Source organism: Scomber japonicus, chromosome 19 (assembly GCF_027409825.1).
Source record: "Scomber japonicus isolate fScoJap1 chromosome 19, fScoJap1.pri, whole genome shotgun sequence".
NCBI classification, from domain to species: domain Eukaryota; kingdom Metazoa; phylum Chordata; class Actinopteri; order Scombriformes; family Scombridae; genus Scomber; species Scomber japonicus.
In genome coordinates this window covers 29049566-29071575 of record NC_070596.1, presented here as the reverse complement: position 1 = coordinate 29071575, position 22010 = coordinate 29049566, and the positions used below count along the sequence as shown (strand labels likewise).

At 38.6% G+C, this 22010-nt stretch overlaps 1 protein-coding gene across 1 annotated transcript in view; it reads left to right on the top strand.

The window, feature by feature from the left end:
• grk3 (G protein-coupled receptor kinase 3) overlaps window positions 1-22010 on the top strand; it is a 79350-nt gene that overhangs the window by 16711 nt on the left and 40629 nt on the right. Inside the window, exons 2-3 of the mRNA XM_053339553.1 lie at window positions 13438-13514; window positions 13597-13667. Coding sequence (XP_053195528.1) covers window positions 13438-13514; window positions 13597-13667 — 148 coding nt within the window. The remainder of the gene's footprint in view (window positions 1-13437; window positions 13515-13596; window positions 13668-22010) is intronic.

Below are 22010 nucleotides of genomic sequence, written 5' to 3'. Positions count from 1 at the left end.
GTGGCGACTGAGGAAGACAAAGACAAAGGAACAAAAATGACAAGAGAACAAATGCTGGAGAGAAAATAATGATATTAAAAAATAAAAAATAAATAAAAACTTTAGGATTTATTAAATACAGAAAGAGGAAATAAAAAATATGAGACATTTTATTAAAAATTAGAGTAAAAAGTAGGTTAAAAAAGATAAAAAAGACAAGAGAAACAGACTCAATTGATAAGAAGATAAAAAAAATATAGTAATAATAAAATAAAGCAGAATCAAATTTTAAGAGACACAAATTACAGTCGAGCTAGATATGAATGAAGTATCGGACAATTATAAATATGGACCTGATGATGCCTGATGGAAAAGTAATTATTTAAAGTTAATTAATCAAAATATAATGTAAATATATCAAATGGTTTATTTAATATGCCTTAAAAAAAAAAACAGCCAAAACTGTAAAAACTAAAGCACTGCATCACTAGTAATGATTTCATATAATAATAATAATTAAAGCTGCAAGCAACGATGAACGGGCCCTCGCCACCCCATGCATGTCAGTTACAGATATCATAGGGCTTCACTTTTTACTTTTTATTTTATTTTTTCCTCTCTCTCTCAATTTGTTGGTTAGTGGGTGGGTGGGTTGGGGAGGGGTTTGGAGTTAGTTTTCATGTATATCTTGAAAACTGCTGGAAATAAAACACTAATAATGGTAATATTAATAATAAATGTAAGTATCTAATGTAATTTCCAGGTGAACTACTCACCAGTTTATCGTCATGGAAACAAACAGCTGTTCTTTTTATTCCTCCCTATATTAACATCTGTATGATTTATAATTCTCAACCTTCATTTGAACTGCAAACAAACTTGGTTACGTCTCATTTATCGTGACTTTAATATCGATTCTGATGTCGTTTAATATCACTTAGCCGTTCCTGGGTGGGTGTAGAGTTTCCACAGCGCGTGACGGAGGACTCTGACTCACTTTAACGGACTCTAATGGACCCATGTGACCTCCGCACCAAGACTTTGAAAGACTTTAACACTCTTTGTACTCTCTGTTTTCCAAAAGGAGCACGCAGCTGTCACACTTTTAGTCATCGCAGGGCTTCTGCTCGTCACCTCCGTCAGTCACCGCCAGTCACTGTCAGTAACCGTGACAACACTTCTCCTTTACTTCACTCGCTCTCGTTTCTGTCCATTTCATGTGAGCTGAGAGCAGATTTCAGTAGTTTTCAGGGTTAAGGAGAGTTTAACCTTCATGTCGTCCTCCCTGGTCAAATTGACCCCGTCTGTTTTGACTGTTCCTTCTTTCCTCCCTCCCTCCCTCCCTTCCTTCCTTCCTTCCTTGACTCGAGGACATCAGGAGGGTTTAGTCGGTCCTGCCGTTCAGCTGCTGTGGTGCTTTGGTGGAAACAGGACATCAAATCTTCATGGCAGCGCTGGAAGCTTTTTAACCCTCCTGTTGTCCTCGAGTCAAAGAAGAAAGGGAGGGAGGGAGGAAGGAAGGAAGGAAAGGAGGGAGGAAGGAAGGAAGGAGGGAGGGACGAAGGAAGAAGGAGGGAAGGAAGGAGGGAGGAAGAAAGGAAAAGAGGGAGGGAGGAAACCTTCCTGTTGTTCTCGAGTCAAAGAGAGAAGGAGGTAAGGAACAAAGAAGGAAGGAAAGGAAGGAGGGAGGGAAGGAAGGAGGGAGGAAAGGAGGGAGGAAGGAAGGAAGAAGGAAGGAAGGAATGAAAGGAGGGAGGAAGGAGGGAGGGAAGAAAGAGAGAAGAAGGTAAGGAAGGAAAGGAGGGAGGGAGGAAGGAAGGAAAGAAGGAACAGTCAAAACAGACGGGGTCAGTTTGACCCGGGAGGACGACACAAGGGTTAAACTTCATCAATATATTCACCTTGTATATCCTAAAACTGCTCAGTACCTTCAAAATAAAAGCATTAACCAGCACTCAAATGAACTGAAATGATACTAATATTATAATCAAACTAATTCAGATATATTTCCTCACTAACAAAACAGCAACAATAAATAAATACATAAACATTTAATTATTAAATCTAACAAGAATAACAGGTAGCTTTTATTTTTGTAATAAAATCATCTATCAAGAGTGAATGTGGATGCTGTTGTGACTAGATCAGTTAGCTGAATATATACATTTTTATTTTTGGTTGTTTTAAATTCCTAGTGTAGTTTAATCTTTTTAGTTCAATTACCAAAGAAGTGAGAGTTCATGTGTCTATCTATCTTTTATTATATTATAATTATCAGCCCATATATATATTGATTTTGTTGTTTGGCATTGGCTCCAAAAATCCAATATGGTTCAGTCTGTAGTTATGAAAACATGAGGCGATATATCAGATTAATATTGCTGCTGCTGATCTGATTGGTGCGTGTTGCTTTCCCTAAGAGCTTTCTCTCTCACTCATAAATAAGTCAGAGCGTTGGAGCGTTGCAGGCTTTTAAAAATGATAAAAGTGTCTGAATGTAAAGAAGATGTAATTCAGAACTGGTTCCTGTCTTCTGCTGGATGAATAGAAAGATAGACCATCGCCTGTCTAGTTGGAAACTGCTCAATTTGTCTTGTAGGCGTCTCCGTTTTCACACTGTGAGACTCTGAGCCAGGATCCAGAAAAACAGGTTTCAGAGTCCTAACTAGTTTTTCCTGGTAAACACAGTAATTACACGTCTACATGCTTAAATAAGCTGCTGCTCGGGTCATGTTTGTATTAGCAGGGTTATACGCAGCCTTCTCTAAAGAAACACTGACACAAACTATGCTGCTTATTGCTCTGTCACTGTCTAATAATAGTAATGATAACAATGATGATGATGATGATAATGCTTCCTCAAATGTGGTAATTAAACACTTGACAATGGTATGTTGAATAATTATTGTATGAAATGAAACTACACTTTGAATTTAATCATTAGGAAGAACTGAATTAAAAGAAAAGTATCAAATATACAGGAAATGCTGCCTATATAACTTCTGTATATATCGGCACATATCGGACCATGTATACCCCAATACTGATATATCTGTGATAATAATAATAATAGTAATAAGCTTTATTTATTGGAGTACTTTTCAAAAATCCAAGTTACAAAGTGCTCCACAAGGAAAATAAACAGATCATAAAATAATGACATTTTAAAAGAGAGCAATAAATGAGAGTAAAATAAATAAATAAATAAAAGAGGATAGAAAAACTTTGAATAAAAAAAAATGTTATGTAGAAAAAAAGGCAAAAATAGACGAGCCATATTTAAAGGAGATAAAACTCAATTAAAATCTGATAAATAATCTGATAATAGAGATTGTAAATCTATAATAAAATCATAATGATGCTGATAATATTAATGTTGGCCTGAAGTCCAATGACCATAAAACTTCTACCCTTCATTGGCTGCCATGTCTGGATGCACATAATTGTCATTTTTTCACCTTTTTGAATTTTTTCTGCTTTTTAACTTCTTTATTTAAATGCTATTCATAACATGTTTAATTCAATCCTTTAAAACAGAAATGTGAGATTGAGTTGAGTCTTATAAACTTGATTTAGATCAGAAACGTTGACACTTTAATTACGATTCCCACAGACCAGCGACTTCCTGTAAACAATTGATTCTGACACATCTGCGTACTTCCTGTAGCTGAACGGTGGTCATTGACACGTTTTTATTTTTTAACAACTTATGAAAGCGTTGAACCTTCACACATGTGACCTGTGAAGTATTTTCAGTTATTTTTTTTACTGCGTGTACTTTGACCTTTCTACTACTGTTAAAGCAGAAAGCTACTCTACTCTGAGACGACAACGCTGCAGTCAGCACGCTTGTTTGTGGCTTTTGAAACTTGTCTCGCCCACCTGGAGCTCAGCACTGCAGAGGCAGGTTTCATTATCACTGTGGGTTTCTCTATTAGTGTGTATAAATGTTACGGTTTATTATAGGTTGTGTGAATTATAGGAACATGAACGGTTTTTGTAGTAAATGTGGAAATTAAGCAGACAATGACACACTAAAAAAAAAAAGATGAACTTACTGTTGAGCCAAAGCAGAGTTGTAATATCTTCTAATTATTGTCTAAAATGGACCAAAGTATATAGAACATTTGACGTTAATTAACCTGAAATGTCTGTTCTACTGTGTGGTATTTAAAGGATGAGTTCACAGTTTAAGTGTGTCTTAAGCCAACAACAAGGAGCCTAAATAAACAGTGGAACCAGTTTTTTCTTGCTGTAATCATTCCTCCTGTTCATACTGACCATTACAAGATCCCTTGTAAACAATGGAGGACAAAATCCAGTTTTAGGGTCATTGTTCGGTACGATTTTGGTACACTAGGGAAAGGTAGGTACACAAAGGAAAGGTAGAAAATAATATATTGGTCTTGTGTTTCAAATACATCTACCGTTACACCTCTAAACCACAGTGAAGCTAATATGAAGCTTCAACGTCCAAATGAGTCAAATCTTCATCTTCTATGTTTCAGCGTTACAGTGTTTTTAGTAGCAAAGTCTTTTTGTTACTATACTTCCACCACAGCTCAACAGGAAACACTAAGAGGGAATCTGATGCTAAAAAGACTGTAAATGTGTCAGATACCACTTGATATGACTAACTCACACTGATGAAGCTCAATAGAAGATGATCAGACTTTAAATGACTGTGTGGAAACACTGTGATACAGTCCTCCATCACTTCACATGAGTAACAACTTTATCATTTAAGTAAACCTAATCAGACTTAAAACAACAACATAAAACATAATTATGAGTCCCGTCTGTGAAGCATGAAATATATTCACAACTGATATACATTAGTTTGAAAGCCGTGTTGAATTGTCACGAAAAAAATGGAAATTTCGTGTCCTTGCTCACGAAACTGTGGATTAAATTTCGTGACTATTTCATGAACTACCATGAAACTGTTGGTGGATTTAGTAATCATTTCAGTAATCATTTTAACCCAAACTATCATCTCTCCCTCACATTAACCTAATAGTTTTTGTGCCTAAAACTAACCAGACAAAAAACATAATTATGAGTCCCGTCTGTGAAGCACGAAATATATTCCCCATTGAGATACATTAGTTTGAAAGTGTCACGGAAAAAATGGAAATTTCGTGTCCTTGCTCACGTAACTATGGCTTAAATTTCGTGACTATTTCATGAACTAATGTGAAACTGTTGGTGGATTTAGTAATCATTTCAGTAATCATTTTAACCCAAACTATCATCGCTCCCTCACATTAACCCAATAGTTTTTGTGCCTAAAACTAACCAGACAAAAAACATAATTATGAGTCCGGTTTGTGAGGCACGAAATATATTCCCTATTGAGATACATTAGTTTGAAAGTGTCACGGAAAAAATGGAAATTTCGTGTCCTTGCTCACGTAACTATGGATTAAATTACGTAACTATTTCATGAAGTACCGTGACACTGTTGGTGGATTTTGTCCTCCATCACTTTACAATGAAAGGACATTTTGAAGGAGATCTTTTAATAGTCAGTATGAACAGGAGGAATGATTCTGTGCTCATACACCTGACTCATGTCCCTTTTTTAAAATGTTTTTTAGGGACACATGTATGTAATAATTAGGTCAGAAAATGTTGGAAGGGTCTTCCTCCGTCGGGGTGCAGCTGTGTCATCAGAGCTTTAGCTGCCGGGGGTTTTAATAAAGGTCACCTCGGAGGCAGCACAAGACTGTAAACTAGTGCTGGTGCAGCTTTTTTCCTGGCTTATTATTATGAGACGGATTATTGTGTTATGGAGGTGAGCACGTTCTCTTCTATTAATGCTAACAGCTGCTTAATGCTGAGACTGATGTTACGGAGGCAGAATGATGATGAGTGTGTCTCGACTCCTTGGTTCAGAGACACTGACCCTGCTGCCCTACTGTGGGTGTTTTGTTTTTTTGGGTGCATTGCCCCTTTATTTTACCTTCCTCCCTCCCTGGATATGCTTCAATATGTTTTTTAGTTGTATAAGTCTTCAAATTATGACTCCAAATGAGATTTAAGAAAGTAACCCTGCTTCTATGAATTTGAGTCAGGTCTATCTATCAATCTATCTATCTATCTCCACATCTATACCTCTAGATATGGGTCAATGACATGATGCAACCCAATGTCAGTTGGTGTAACCGGTATTTCTTTCATAAAAATCTGATTATATACAGGAAAAATATATGTGAACTTAAATGTGGAATAAATATAATCCACTTTCAACAACACAACACTGTTATATAAACATTTTTACATAATTTGTCCAAACCTATTTAGAAAAAATGGTTGCTTTTAGGAGATGTCGTACTTTATATTGAGAAAATGCTTTAAATTTTAATGTAGAAATACCCCCAAAAATGTTCTTTTCATTTGATGTTTTAAAAATGAAGTCATTATTAGTATAAGTCCACTTAAATACACTGTAGCTGGATAAAATATTGAATATTTATCATTCTTTTGTGGTTACACCATTTGACATTTTCAGGAGCATTCAGTCTTACTTTTGGTAAAAAATGGTGTAAATGTCATTTAAATGATATAAAACCAATAAAAATACTAAATGTACATTTTAACAAACCTGATGCTGCTTTTAAAGATATTTTTTAATATATTTTTGAATTGCTCATCTTACCAATCTGTATTTGACACTAACCTGTATATTATAAGAGGACTCGTCACATCTCTGAGCTGGTATAACGATCTTGATGACAAAATAATTTGGATAAAGTCAAAGAAGGTCTGTTATATTGAACAGTGTGGGCTGGAAACAGAAGGATCAGTATCAGACAGGAAGGCACGTATTGGCTCATATTTATTAATTACTGAAAGAATTTTTATTTATTGGGCGTCCACTCGACTGCCTGGAATCAGATTATTTTACGCCACAAGGCACCCATGCATGAGGTCATCAGTGTAATCAGCTGTACATGTAATTAACAGACTGGAAAAATTGGGTCTAGTGTTTTACTTACTCTCCAAAAAAAACTGGTTCAAGTCTACAATAGCTGTGTTGGTGATGGAGTCATTTTAAGGTGGAACATGTGCTTGTGATTTATTATCAACAGACTGGAGCTGAGGTCGTGCTCCAGGTCGGATACAGTGTGTTAACTATCAGGAACAGGATGAAATGTCTGCTTTTATACTGGAGCTTTTCATGGTTAAGTGTTGAAGCTGTGATATGAGACAGTTTAGATCTGTTTTTCAAAGCTACAGTTATCACTTTATTAATATTTTTATGGTTGTTGGTCGGCTCAGGCTGCTCATGAAGTGTCTGATGATGGAGATTGTTGAGAAAAGGCTCAGAAATGTTCCTCTTATTACTGATACTTGACATATTTTGGGGGCAAATGGAGCCCAAACCTCATGACTTATTAGTAAATTGAAATATATTTAATTTCAGTCTCTAAATAATGGCGCAATTCAGGGACAAAAGGAGAACATCCACCTGGTTTTATTCAATAAGATGCAGCCTGATGTTTAATTATTACAACATAATTGGCTGAGGTGGAAAAGTTGGAGTATCGATAACAGAATAATCTCAAATCTGTCAACTACTCATGTTTAGTTTTGTGTGTATTTTATTTGCTTATCGTCTCTTTATCCTGTGCTATGTTGTATTTGTTATACGGCTGTTTGTGTTTTTAACTAGATTAGCATTCAGTATAAACATCAGACAGTGGTTTCAGTCTGATTGTGTATACTGTATCTGTTCCTCTTAAATAAACCGTAATAATAATAAATCAAACTTTATGAATAAATGATGACATACGTGAATCATGTGACTGTAACGCTTCTCAAATCAATACATGAAACTAGCAGAATCGTCATATTTCCATCGTTTCAATGCCGCTTTTTTAATTATATCATCTCGTTGCCTCCTCGTCTTCTTCTTCTGTAATGTTTTAATGGCACCGACTGGAGAAAAAAGCGCCACCTGCTGTTTTATCTCAGTCACTGCAGTTCTTAATATTCAACGTACCAAATGGAAACGGGCATTAGTTCAATATTTTGTGGAAAATTCGGTTAAAATTTGTGTGGAAACGTACAGATAATGAAAAAACCAACATAACGAACACGTGTGTGACTCTACATCCATGTAAAGCTGCAGATCATTTGTTAAAAATCAACAACAAACTAAAAACAGCCTGTATCTCATAAAATCTCATCATCATGGCGATGATCCCCCCCTAGATAATAAAACTTTATTTATATCTGAGTGTGCCGGCAGTCATCACGTCAGTCAAACTGTAATCTCACAGCAGGAGCTTCCTTTTGTTTGGTGCTCGGCTCTCTGGTCATCTGCTCCCGTTAGCTACGAGAGAAGAGCTGAGATGCTTCATTACAAACAAGCTGAGATATGTAGAGAGAGAAGAGATGCTGCTTGTTTCTAACGGAGAGACGAGCTGAGATGCTTCATTACAAACTGAGATATGTAGAGAGAAGAGATGCTGTTTGTTGCTAACGGAGAGAAGAGCTGAGATGCTGCTTGTTGCTAACGGAGAGAAGAGCTGAGATGCTGTTTGTTGCTAACGGAGAGAAGAGCTGAGATGCTGCTTGTTGCTAACGGAGAGAAGAGCTGAGATGCTTCATTACAACAAGCTGAGATAATTAGAGAGAAGAGATGCTGCTTGTTTCTAACGGAGAGAAGAGCTGAGATGCTTCATTACAAACAAGCTGAGATATGTAGAGAGAAGAGCTGAGATGCTTCATTACAACAAGCTGAGATATGTAGAGAGAAGAGCTGAGATGCTTCATTACAACAAGCTGAGATATGTAGAGAGAAGAGCTGAGATGCTTCATTACAAACAAGCTGAGATATGTAGAGAGAAGAGCTGAGATGCTTCATTACAACAAGCTGAGATATGTAGAGAGAAGGGATGCTACTTGTTGCTAACGGAGAGAAGAGCTGAGACGCTTCATTACAACAAGCTGAGATATGTAGAGAGAAGAGATGCTGCTTGTTTCTAACGGAGAGAAGAGCTGAGATGCTTCAAGCTGAGATATGTAGAGAGAAGAGATGAGAAGCTTCACTACAATCTGAAATAATTAGAGAGAAGAGATGCTGCTTGTTTCTAACGGAGAGAAGAGCTGAGATGCTTCACTACAACAAGCTGAGATATGTAGAGAGAAGAGATGCTGCTTGTTTAGGGTTTCAAATGTTGGTTTTTAAAGCTTCAAGCAGCTCAAACCTAGTGGTAGAAATCTAAAATGTGTATATAACAACCTGAATGGCTCAAATACAAACTCTGCAAAAGTAAGACTGAATGATCCTGCAAATGTCAAATGGTGTAACCACAAAAGAATCATATGATATTAAATATTTTATCACCTACAGTGTATTTAAGTGGACTTATACTAATAATGACTTAAATGTTTCCTGATCTCCATGGTTACCCAGATGAAATGTAATATTTAGAACAATAGTATTCCATTAGCTTTATTTAATATAAAAGTTATAATGTAAGATCATGCCACACTAGTTTATATGGTGTTTTATTGACTATTTACTGTTTTTATGGTTACACCACTTAGACTTTTTTGCCATAATCCTCTAATATATTCTCTCTAAATGGATTAAAAGCAGAAATTTGATGCTGAGTCCACAAAAAAAGAATGTGTGAAGTTATTCATACGTTTATTTTCACATTTTAACCCTTTAAATTTAAACTAAACCACATGGAGACAATAAAACCTCATTGACCCAGTCTGCTGTCTGCTTCCTTGAGTAAAAAGCCCCTCTTTATGTCCTTATTTGTACGTGAAGATGAACAGATTGTGATGGATGAAGGAAAGTGAAACAGTGAATGAAGTTATTACAGACCTCAGGCAACACAGAGCTTTGATGCACCTGTGTTGTTTTTCAGGCCGCAGCCGCCTGAACATGTTTACAGACGTCCTCTCATACTAACCTCACCAGACATTCACCCGTCTCTCACTAACCTCACCAGACATGCACGCACACACACACACACACACACACACACACACACACACACACACACACCTGTTCTTCTTATGTGGCCAGAAACGAGGCTGCTGCTGCTGCTTTTACTGTAACTATCACCAACGGTCTGAAGTGAAGTGGTGACTTACGACAAATAGTCCCCGAGTCAGCTGGTAATGATTCAGTAGGGGCGCACACACACACACACACGCACACACACACACATACACACACACACACACACACACACACAGAAAGGCCTCCCACTTTAAAAAGAGGAAGTGTTTACTTCCTAGGTTCTTGTTCCTGTAGCTGCGGCGGCTGCAAACTCTGCATCCACCGCTTCTTTCCAACTCTTCCACAAAACGCTTCCCCTGCTTACAGTCAGCAGCACCCATAGCAGCACCCATAGCTCTTAAAAACACACACACACACATACACACACATACACATAGGAGGGGTCATGTTCAAGTTTTTTGGTAGCAAGTAGCTCCAAATGTAGCAGAGAATTAGAGGATTATAGTTTTAAGTGTAGCTTGTAATGCCAGCGTAATAAAAGGTAACCTATAATAACATGGTGTTTTTGTCTCCAGAGAAAAGAGGAAGAAGGTAAACGCAGCTTTTATTAGAGTCAGCTCTGTTTACTGTTCATACACTTGACTTTTCAATCTATTATGAACACCTAGTTCAACCTAAAGCTGCCCTGTAAGATAATCCTTTCCTCTCATGAAGGTTATAATGTTCACTTTTGGGCTTTTTTTTTTTTTTTTTTTTTTTTGTTTTAGATGTGTGGTGTTGTTCTTTTTTTAAAAATGGAGGCTGCAGTTTGCTGAGCTCGACGTTTTTAATCTACATGAAAGCAGGATTTATGGGAACGCTTTAGTTTCACCTAATAAACCGGAACATGTGTCTGTTTATTTAAAAAAGGGACAGTTCACATTAATAAGAAGAATTTGTAGTTTATGCACATATGTTGCAAAATCACACTTAAAATATGGATGTTTGTGTGATTACATGCTGTTTCCTTCCTCTATTAATTACATTAAAACAACATAAACAGCAACTATATTTCTACATAAGTCACATAGAGTAATACAAACTTCAATATACTCATTATTTGACACTAATGAAGTTTATTACAATCACACATACAGTTTATAAGTTAGTATTATGACTTATATGATGCATTAAAGTGTATAAAGGACTATTCACTCTCATTATATTTACCTGTATAAAGAAAGAAACATCTGTCACATCTGTAAACTGAGTGACTGTGAATAAGCTCATCATGATAATATGTAGTTTTATTGTTTTATTGATTCTTTATCTACTCAGTTTTACATTTAAGAGCTGTACAGACACCTAACAAACACTTACTGTAGTCAGACTCTTTGAAAATAGGAATAAAATGCATCATTTTTTTCAATTTTTGTGCAGCTGTTACTCGTTTTTATACATGCTAAATTCTTCATAGTCTCTAAAATGTTCTCCTGGATCATAAAATAGTGATTGTAAATGTCTTTTAATCACACTGAAGGATTAATCAAACATTTATTAATGACTGATGGAGGAGTTTATGAATGTGAATTGGTGCAGAGACTAATTATAAGTCAGAATATGAGCAGTGTGTAAAGAGTTAAGAAGCTAGGACCAGCACAGTTTTTACTAAAATAGCTTAAAATATGATTCAGTTAATTGCAGCAGGTGTTTAAAAATATCCTTTTACTTCTATAGAGTCTAACACTTCAATAATATCTATAAAATTATCCCCAAAAATTGAGATAATTACCATCAGACTTCTTTCTGCTGTATTTAAAATGTAAAAGGAGGCTCTGGTTGCTCCTTCTGCTCTGTGTGTGTGTGTGTGTGTGTGTGTGTGTGTGTGTGTGTGTGTGTGTGTGTGTGTGTGTGTGTGTGTGTGTGTGTGTGTGTGTGTGTGTGTGTGTGTGTGTGTGTGTAGAGTACAGGTGAAGCCGGGCCACTTCCCTCTTGTGTATGTAGGATGCTGGTTGTAGTGGTAATGTCCCTGAGGAGGAAGAGGAGGGAGAAGGGAGGAAGAGGAGGAGGAGGAGGGAGGAGGGTGCTAATTGATTCATCCTCCCCTCTTTTTCTCATTAACACTCGTTCCCAGGGTAGCTTGTATCTCTCCAGGCTCCTCCGCTGCCTCCCGTGTGTTCCTCTTCCCTCCCTGCCGGTTTGACTCTGTTGGGAGGAGGTGAAGAGGAGGAGGAGGAGGAGGGAGGAAGAGAGGGGTGGACAGGTGGCAGGGAGAGTCCCAAACCGAGGTCGGGATCACACACGGGAGGAGTGGAGCAGACTTAGACATAGTCAGGGTCGTAAAAACTGCCCCATAATCTGTTTTTTACCCTTAATTTGAATTATAATTTTATATGATGATGGTCTGAAACATTCATGATGTCATCGCTGGTCAAATATCAGCTGTTTCTTTCCTCCTCCATCACATCAATCCCTCTAATTTCACCTCTTCTATCAACTCCATCACTATAATCCAGCTTTTAAAAGACACTTCAGACACTCTCATTTCACTAAAATCAGCTAAACTATGATGTCATACACCCCTGAAACTAAAGATAAGACTATATGATAACTCATTAATATGCACACTGACACCAAACCCTTACATACTGATCATATTTTCCTCATATAAAGTGTCTCTATACCTAAATGTTGAAGCACAGATGTGTTTAGAAAGCATCAATAATCAATAATCGGACTGATCAATAAATGTGATTAAAGCTTGATTCATGTCTCAGAGAGCAGAGAGACTAAACATCTCCTATCACACAATAATATCATGTCCTATTTTACCTCAGACATGAAAATATAACATAGACATAATGATGGAAATGTCTCTTTATGGTATTTTTTGGGTTTCTTTAGGCACTCCATCTCTACGTTACCATGGTAACTAGATGGCAGCTGTTACTCAAACTAACTGTAGGTGGTTTTTAGTCATTTTTATGTCTCTCTTTTTGGTAGTTTTGAGTCTCTTTAGTCTCTTCATCTCTACGTTACCATGGTAACTAGATGGCAGCTGTTACTCAAACTAACTGTAGGCTGATTTTAGTCATTTTTATGTCTCATTTTTAGGTTTCTTTAGTCAATTTGTGTCTCTTTTAGTCATGTTTGCATCTCTTTTTGGTAGTTAAATGTTTTTTTATTTCACCATTATCCTCCTACTTTTATTTTGAAAATGTCTAAATAAACCAATTCTTCTTTCTGTCTTCACTAGTTGTCAAATTTCAGAATAAAAGACATTTGAGGTGTTTTTACAGCTGTTAAATTTGACCTGTACAGTATATAAGGGGTTAAACTCACTATGGATCAGCTTCATGATATTTTATTGTGTTTTGTCTCTTTATAGGTGACGTTTCTTTTTTATTTCACCGTTATCCTCCTGCTTTTATTTTGAAAATGTCTACATAAACCAATTAACCCACATCTCTCCTTCTTCTTCTCTGCAGTATTCGCAGTGTGATGCAGAAGTACCTCGAGGAAAGAGACGAACTGACATTTGACAAAATCTTCAACCAGAAGATCGGTGAGTTTCATTTAGTTTGATTAAAAGTTGCAGACGCTCTCAGATGTTGTTTTCCGGTGTGTCTCATACTGCGAGGGTTCAGCGTTGACCTCTCCGGGAGGTGAAGTTGAGTCAGATCGTCTTTATTCTGCTTTTACAAACGTAGCAACCACAGTTTGTCTTAATCAGCTGATGTTTGACTTCACTTGTGCAATAATTCACACTGTTTACATGTTGTTGTTGAAACTGTGATGTGACTCATATACTGGTTATACTGGCTTTCTGAGGCTCTATACTGGTATTTATACTGTCTATACTGGTATCTGTACTATCTATACTATCTATACTGGTATTTATACTATCTATACTATCTATACTGGCTCTCTGAGGCTCTATACTGGTATTTATACTAGCTATACTATCTATACTGGTTTTCTGAGGCTCTATACTGGTATCTCTACTATCTATACTATCTATACTGGCTTTCTGAGGCTCTATACTGGTATTTATACTGTCTATACTGGTATCTGTACTATCTATACTATCTATACTGGCTTTCTGAGGCTCTATACTGGTATTTATACTACATATACTATCTATACTGGATTTCTGAGGCTCTATACTGGTATTTATACTATCTATACTGGTATTTATACTACGTATACTATCTATACTGGCTTTCTAAGGCTCTATACTGGTATCTATACTATCTATACTGGTATCTATACTGGTATTTATAATACTGGTGTCTACAGTATACTATCTGTACTGGTATTTATACGATCTATACTGGTGTCTAGACTGGTGTCTATACTATCTATACTGGTATTTATACTATCTATACTGGTATTTATACTATCTATACTGGTATTTATACTATCTATACTGGTATTTATACTGTCTATACTGGCATCCATACTATCTATACTGTCTATACTGGTATCTATACTGGCTTTCTGAGGCTTTATACTGGTATCTGTACTACATTGGTATTTATACTATCTATACTGGTATCTATACTATCTATACTGGTATCCATATTATCTATACTGGTATCTGTACTATCTATACTATCTATACTGGTATCTATACTATCTATACTGGTATCCATATTATCTATACTGGTATCTGTACTATCTATACTATCTATACTGGTATTTATACTATCTATATTATCTATACTGGCTTTCTGAGGCTTTATACTGGTATCTATACTATCTATACTGGTGTCTATAGTATCTATACTGGTGTCTATACTATCTATACTGGTATCTATACTATCCATACTGGTATCTATAGTATCTATACTGGAGGGTTTGAGTCTTTCCTATAAACAGTTTTTCTTGTAAAGCACGGTGATGAAGGTATTTCCAGTTGAAACTCTGACACATGATGTCAGGAGTCAGTTTCTAGATGAACTTCTTGTTTCTGATCAGCTGACACATAAACTTCATCCATCTGCTGATCGATCGGCCAATGGGATGCTTTTATAGTTTTTATTGTCAGTGTGCTGAGACGGCTGACTCACATGTTGGATGTTGTTTTCTTTAATGAATGGCTGTAATTATACACATATATCACAGAGATGTTATTAGGAGTGGAACAAGAGTAACAAACACACACACATACTCTAAAGCCACGGTTCAAATATTCATCCATATAGACAAAGTTTATCTTCGTCAGGTTAAAACCGTCATTTTCATTTAATGAGGATCCAATTTTCAGGGTTTCCTTAAGTTCCTTCTAAAGTCTGAAAAGTTTAAAAGCCAATAATCTGAATTTTAGGCCTTTTAAAATGTTTAAAATAGGAAATTGACAGGCTTTAAAAACTGGATGAATTTAACCCTCCTGTTGTCCTCAAGTCAAGGAAGGAAGGAAGGGAGTGAGGAAGGAAGGAAGAAGGAAAGGAGGAAGGAAAGGAGGGAGGAAGGAAGGAAGGAGGGAGGAAGGAAGAAAGAACGAAAGGAGGGAGGAAAGGAGGAAAGGAAAGAAAGAAGGAAATGAGGGAGGAGGGAAGGTAGGAAGAAGGAAGGAAAGGAGGGAGGAAGGAATGAAGAAGGAAAGGAGGGAGGAAAGGAAAGAAGGAAGGAAAGGAGGGAGGAAGGAAAGAAAGAGGGAGGAAGGGAGGAAAGGAAAGGAAAGAGAAGGAAAGGAGGGAAGGTAGGAAGAAGGGAGGAAAGAAAGAGAGAAGGAGGGAGCGAGGAAAGAAGGAAGGGAGGAAGGAATAAGGAAGGAAAGGAGGGAGGAAGGAAGGAAGAATGAAGGGAAGGAGGGAGGAAGGAAGGTAGGAAAGAAAGAGAGAAGGAAGGAGGGAGGAAAGAAGGAAGGGAGGAAGGAATAAGGAAGGAAAGGATGGAGGAAGGAAGGAAGAATGAAGGAAAGGAGGGAGGTAGGAAAGAAGGACAGGAAAGAAAGAGAGAAGGAAGGAGGGAGGAAAGAAGGAAGGAAGGAAGGGGAGGATGACACAAGGATTAATAAAGTTGCATTAACGTCAATCTTAGAATTAAAGTTTCAGTTTCATCTGAAATGTTAAATAAGTCTCAGTACAACGAGACCTGACTGGAGAACAGTTCATTTACTGCTTAGTTTAAAATGACGGATTTAAAGTCCACTGGTGAAACTTTGAGCGCAAACATGAAGCCGCTGTTAAACAATGCAATCAATCAATCTATCAGAGTTTATTTATTTAGCAGCAGCAGCAGCAGCTCCTTCAGGTTAATCTAGTTCACAGTGCTTCATCACAGCTGACTGAACAACACATGACGACATCAAGACAAGAGAGATATGAGACCGATACACGCCATGGTGGAAATGTCTCTTTTTATGGTAGTTTTGAGTCTCTTTCGTCACTCTAAGTTACCATGGTAACTAGATGCCAGACGTAAAAAAAAGAAAGATACACGCCATGATGGAAATGTCTCTTCTTTTGGTAGTTTTGAGTCTCTTTCGTCACTCTAAGTTACCATGGTAACTAGATGCCAGACGTAAAAAAAAGAAAGATACACGCCATGATGGAAATGTCTCTTCTTTTGGTGGTTTTGAGTCTCTTTAGTCACTCTAAGTTACCATGGTAACTAGATGGCAGATGTAAAAAAAAAAAGAGCCATTTGAGACTGATACACGCGAGACAAATTTCAGAATAAAAGACATTTGAGGTGTTTTTACAGCTTACACAGCTTTTTTTGGTAGTTTCGAGTCTCTTTCGTCACTCTAAGTTACTTTTGATTTACCATTATCCTCCTCCTACTTTTATTTTGAAAATGTCTAAATAAACCAATTATTCTTCTTTCTTTCTTCACTTGTCGTCAAATTTCAGAATAAAAGACATTTGAGGTGTTTTTACAGCTTACACAGCTTTTTTTGGTAGTTTCGAGTCTCTTTCGTCACTCTAAGTTACCATGGTAACTAGATGGCACATGTAAAAAAAAAAAGAAAAATTTGAGACTGATACACGCCATGATGGAAATGTCTCTTTTTTTGGTAGTTTTGAGTCTCTTTCGTCACTCTAAGTTACCATGGTAACTAGATGGCAGATGTAATAAAAAAGAAAGATTAGAGACCGACACACGCCATGATGGAAATGTCTCTTTTTTTGGTAGTTTTGAGTCTCTTTTGTCACTAAGTTACCATGGTAACTAGATGGCAGATGTAAAAAAAAAGAGCCATTTGAGACTGATACACGCGAGACAAATTTCAGAATAAAAGACATTTGAGGTGGTAGTTTTGAGTCTCTTTCGTCACTCTAAGTTACCATGGTAACTAGATGGCAGATGTAAAAAAAATAAAGATTTGAGACTGATACACGTGAGACAAATTAAGATAATAAAAAATGAACTTTATAATAAAAATCTAAACTTAAATAAAGTAAAATTTAAAAAAATAAGAGAGAATAAGAGGAAAAGCTTATTAAAAGTTAAAGTTTAATAAAAGCTAGGTAAAAAAAACAACTGATTAACCCTTGTGTCGTCCTCCCGGGTCAAATTGACCCCGTCTTCTTTCCTTCCTTCCTTCCTTTCATCTGTACTTCCTCCACCCCCCTTTCCCCCTTTCTTCCCTCCTTCCTCAGTCTCTCCTCTCTTTCTTTCCTCTGTCCTTCTTTCCTACCTACCTTCCTCCCTTCCTTCTTTCCTCTGTCCTTCCTTCCTTCTTTCCTCTGTCCTTCCTTCCTTCTTTTCTCCCTCCCTCCCTCACTCCCTCTCTCCCTTCCTTCTCCCTCCCTCCCTCCCTCCTTTCCTTCCTTCCTTCCTTCCTTTCATTCCTTCTTCCTTCCTCCCTCCCTCACTCCCTCTCTCCCTTCCTTCTCCCTCCCTCCCTCCTTTCCTTCCTTCCTTCCCTCCTTTCATTCCTTCTTCATTCCTCCCTCCCTCCCTCCTTTCCTTCCTTCCTTCCCTCCTTTCATTCCTTCTTCATTCCTCCCTCCCTCCCACCCTCCCTCCTTTCCTTCCTTCCTTCCCTCCCTCCTTTCAGTCCTTCTTCATTCCTCCCTCCCTCCCTCCCACCCTCCCACCCTCCCACCCTCCCACCCTCCCTCCTTTCCTTCCTTCCTTCCCTCCTTTCATTCCTTCTTCATTCCTCCCTCCCTCCCTCCTTTCCTTCCTTCCTTCCCTCTTTTCATTCCTCCCTCCCTCCCTCCCTCCCTCCCTCCCTTGACTCAAGGACAACAGGAGGGTTAAAAAGACAAAAGAAACATCGGATTGGACACTGACTTGGTAAATCCTCCTCCAGACATCATCGACTGGCTGGATCTCAGTACAGAAGTTAAAGTCATAAAGTGATAAAGTTGTAATAACGTGCAGGAACCTCTGTCACTGTAAATGTTTAATGACGGTTAATGTTGACGCATTTTATTTCATTCATATTTTTATGACTCTTACTCGACCGGTGCTACTGTTACCCTCCGCTTTAACATTTAATATTTATCTGTTATCTCCTCCCTGAGACAAAGTGTTTGCTGTTAGATAAGCTCTCTCCTTCCTTCCTTCCTTCCTTCCTTCCTTCCTTCCTTCCTTCCCTCGTTCCTTATCTCCTCTCTGAGACAAAGTGTTTGCTGTTAGATAAGCTCTCTCTCTTTTTACTCTTCACTTTATAGCTGCTTCCTTCCTTACTCCCTCCTTTCTCCCTCCTTTCTCCCTCCCTCCCTTCCTTCCTTCCTTCCCTCGTTCCTTTCTCCCTCCCTTCCTTTCTCCCTTCCTTCCCTTCCTTCCTTCCTTCCCTCGTTCCTTTCTCCCTTCCTTCCCTTGTTCCTTTCTCCCTCCCTCCCTTCCTTTCTCCCTCCCTTCCTTCCTTCATCCCTCCCTTCTCCTCCCTCCCTTCCTTCCTTCCTTCCTTCGGTCCTTTCTCCCTCCCTTCCTTTCTCCCTCCCTTCCTTCCTTCCCTCGTTCCTTTCTCCCTCCCTTCCTTTCTCCCTTCCTTCCCTTGTTCCTTTCTCCCTCCCTTCCTTCCTTCCGTCCTTCCTTTCTCCCTCCCTTCCTTCCTTCCTTCCTTCCTTCCGTCCTTCCTTTCTCCCTCCCTTCCTTCCTTCCTCCCTCCCTCTCCCCTTTCCCTCCTTCCTTCCTTCCTTCCTTCCCTCGTTCCTTTCTCCCTCCCTTCCTTTCTCCCTTCCTTCCCTCGTTCCTTTCTCCCTCCCTTCCTTTCTCCCTCCCTTCCTTCCTTCCCTCGTTCCTTTCTCCCTCCCTTCCTTCCTTCCTTCCTCCCTCCCTTCTCCTCCCTCCCTTCCTTCCTTCCTTCCCTCGGACATTTAATATTTATCTGTTATCTCCTCTCTGAGACAAAGTGTTTGCTGTTAGATAAGTTCTCTCCTTCCTTCCTTCCTTCCTTCCTTCCTTCCTTCCTTCCTTCCTTCCTTCCCTCGGACATTTAATATTTATCTGTTATCTCCTCTCTGAGACAAAGTGTTTGCTGTTAGATAAGTTCTCTCCTTCCTTCCTTCCTTCCTTCCTTCCTTCCTTCCTTCCTTCCTTCCTTCCCTCGGACATTTAATATTTATCTCCTCTCTGAGACAAAGTGTTTGCTGTTAGATAAGCTCTCTCTCTTTTTACTCTTCACTTTATATCCACTAATCATTTTATAGCTGCTTCCACTTCAGCTCCAGCTTGATAAAATAAGAATATTTCACTAAAACAATCTGAAGCCAACAAACCCTTTTTTTTTTTTTTTTCCATTTTTCATTTTTCATTTTCATGTCGGATGTTTTTCTCTCCTCATGCTGCTCTCATACTTCAGCTTCTCACTTTTGCCAGTTTTAATGACAAACACTGCCAATCGGATTATATCAGATAGACGTTTGTCAAAAGGCCAAAATGGAGGAATTCCAGGCCAAAGGTCGATTGTGACGCTGTGTGTGTGTGTGTGTGTGTGTGTGTGAGAAAAATGAAAAGTCAGTGTGAGCGAGCTTTTGTATGTCAACAAAAAAAGCAGCAGCAGAGAGAGAGAGAGAGAGAGAGAGAGACGAGTCGTTTCTAGTCAGACGTATCGAGCTGAGTCATGTTCGGTTCAGCTGCTGGAATCTCCCAGTTTAACTTTTATTTGTGTGATACTGAGAGTCACATCTCTGATTCACATCCACACGCTTTTTAAAAAGATACGACAGATCTGGAAAAGGCAATAAATCACAGCTGTCTCTACCTTTTTTTGAGTTTCAGGTATTTTCTTTTACTTTTGTTAGAAGTTGAATCTGAATGGAGAGAAATACAAAAAAAACCCACCTTTTATTATGTTGAACAGCTTTTATTCAACTTTTATTTATTTAGCTGATCAGTTTTAACCTTAAATGTCTTCATTGGGGTTCAAAGAGTGAAAAAACACCAATGACACATTAAATTAATTTAACTTAGTGGTGGACGTCAACCAACCTGATCAGTGAGTGAATGAACTATGGCTGTGTGTGACATGAGGCTGGGTATCGTTTAAAGGTGGGAATCACCACCACGATACGATATTATCACGATACTTGTGTCACAATCACAGACGGTATAAAAGAAATGGACGTAACATCCGTGACGTCACCCATTGGTTTGTGGACTGCTGCTCGGAAGCCAATAGTTTCTAATCTAGGCAGCGCCATCTTGAAAATTTCAGGTGCATGCTGGGAAAAATAAAAACACGGATTCTACTTATATGGGCATGAGGCGGAGCCATGGGCGGAGCCATGGGCGGAGCGGGGAGGTTGCTATGGTTACGAGAGCTGGATCTCGAGGACATTGGTCAATCAACCTGTCAATCAGGACGTAGCCACGCCCTAATGCATACCCTGCTTTATCGTCACATATAAAATCAGGGAGGCCAAAATGTCCCAAATGAACATCATACTGCATTGAAGAAGGCTTTAAACTAGCGATTGAGACCATAAACACATTTTGAAAACGTTTACTGAGGTTAGAAATCAAGTGAGAAGTTGGTGAATTCTCCATTGACTATAGAGACGGTCGCCCCCTGGTGGCCTTTGGGTGTAAAAAGGATCGATTGCAGGTATCGTTTGACGGGAGAAGTTTAGATCTTGGTATCGATTTATTTTGGTCAATACTTTAAAAGGTATTGAGTACTGTTATCCAGCACTAGTCTTTAATCACTCTCTTATTCAATGGTTCAATCTATGGAGCGAGCAGCAAATCAAATAACTCTTCGTCGTTATTTTGTGTCGTCACCATCAGCTGTGGAGTCATGTGACTGTACAGTTTTCACATCTTTATAAATGTAGAGCTTTGCATTGTTGGATTGTTATTAACAAAAAAAAAGTAGTGAACATGCCCTGGACTAAATTTGAAGGTAAAATATAGTGAAGATATTTATCTGAATTTTAGGCCTTTTTTAAAATGTTTAAAATAGGAAATTGACAGGCCATAAAAAATGGATGAATAAATTAACCCTCCTCTTGTCCTCGAGTCAAGGAAGGAAGGAAGGAAGGCAGGAAGGGAGGGAGAAAGGAAGGAAGGAAGGAAGGCAGGAAGAAGGAAGGGAGGAAGGAAGGAAAGGAGGGAGGAAAGGAGGAAGGAAGGAAATGAGGGAGGAAGGAAGAAGGAAGGAAAGGAGGGAGGAAGGAAGAAGGGAGGAGAGGAGGAAGGAAGGAAATGAGGGAAGAAGGAAGGAAAGGAGGGAGGAAGGAAGAAGGAAGGAAAGGAGGGAGGAAGGAGGGAGGAAAGAAGGAAGGAGAGGAAAGGAGGAAGGAAGGAGGGAGGAAAGAAGAGGAAGGAGAGGAGGGAGGAAAGGAGGGAGGAAAGGAGGAAGGAAGGAGGGAGGAAAGAAGGAAGGAAGGGAGGAAAGGAGGAAGGAAGGAAAGGAGGGAGGAAGGAAGAAGGAAGGAAAGGAGGGAGGAAGGAAGGAAGGAAGGAAAGGAGGGAGGAAGGAAGGAAGGAAAGGAGGAGAGGAAGGAAGATGGAAGGAAAGGAGGGAGGAAGGAAGAAGGAAGGAAAGGAGGGGAGGAAGGGAAGAAGGGAGGAAAGGAGGAAGGAAGGAAGGGAGGAAAGGAGGGAGGAAGGAAGGAAGGAAGGGAGGAAAGAAGGAAGGAAGGAAGGGAGGAAG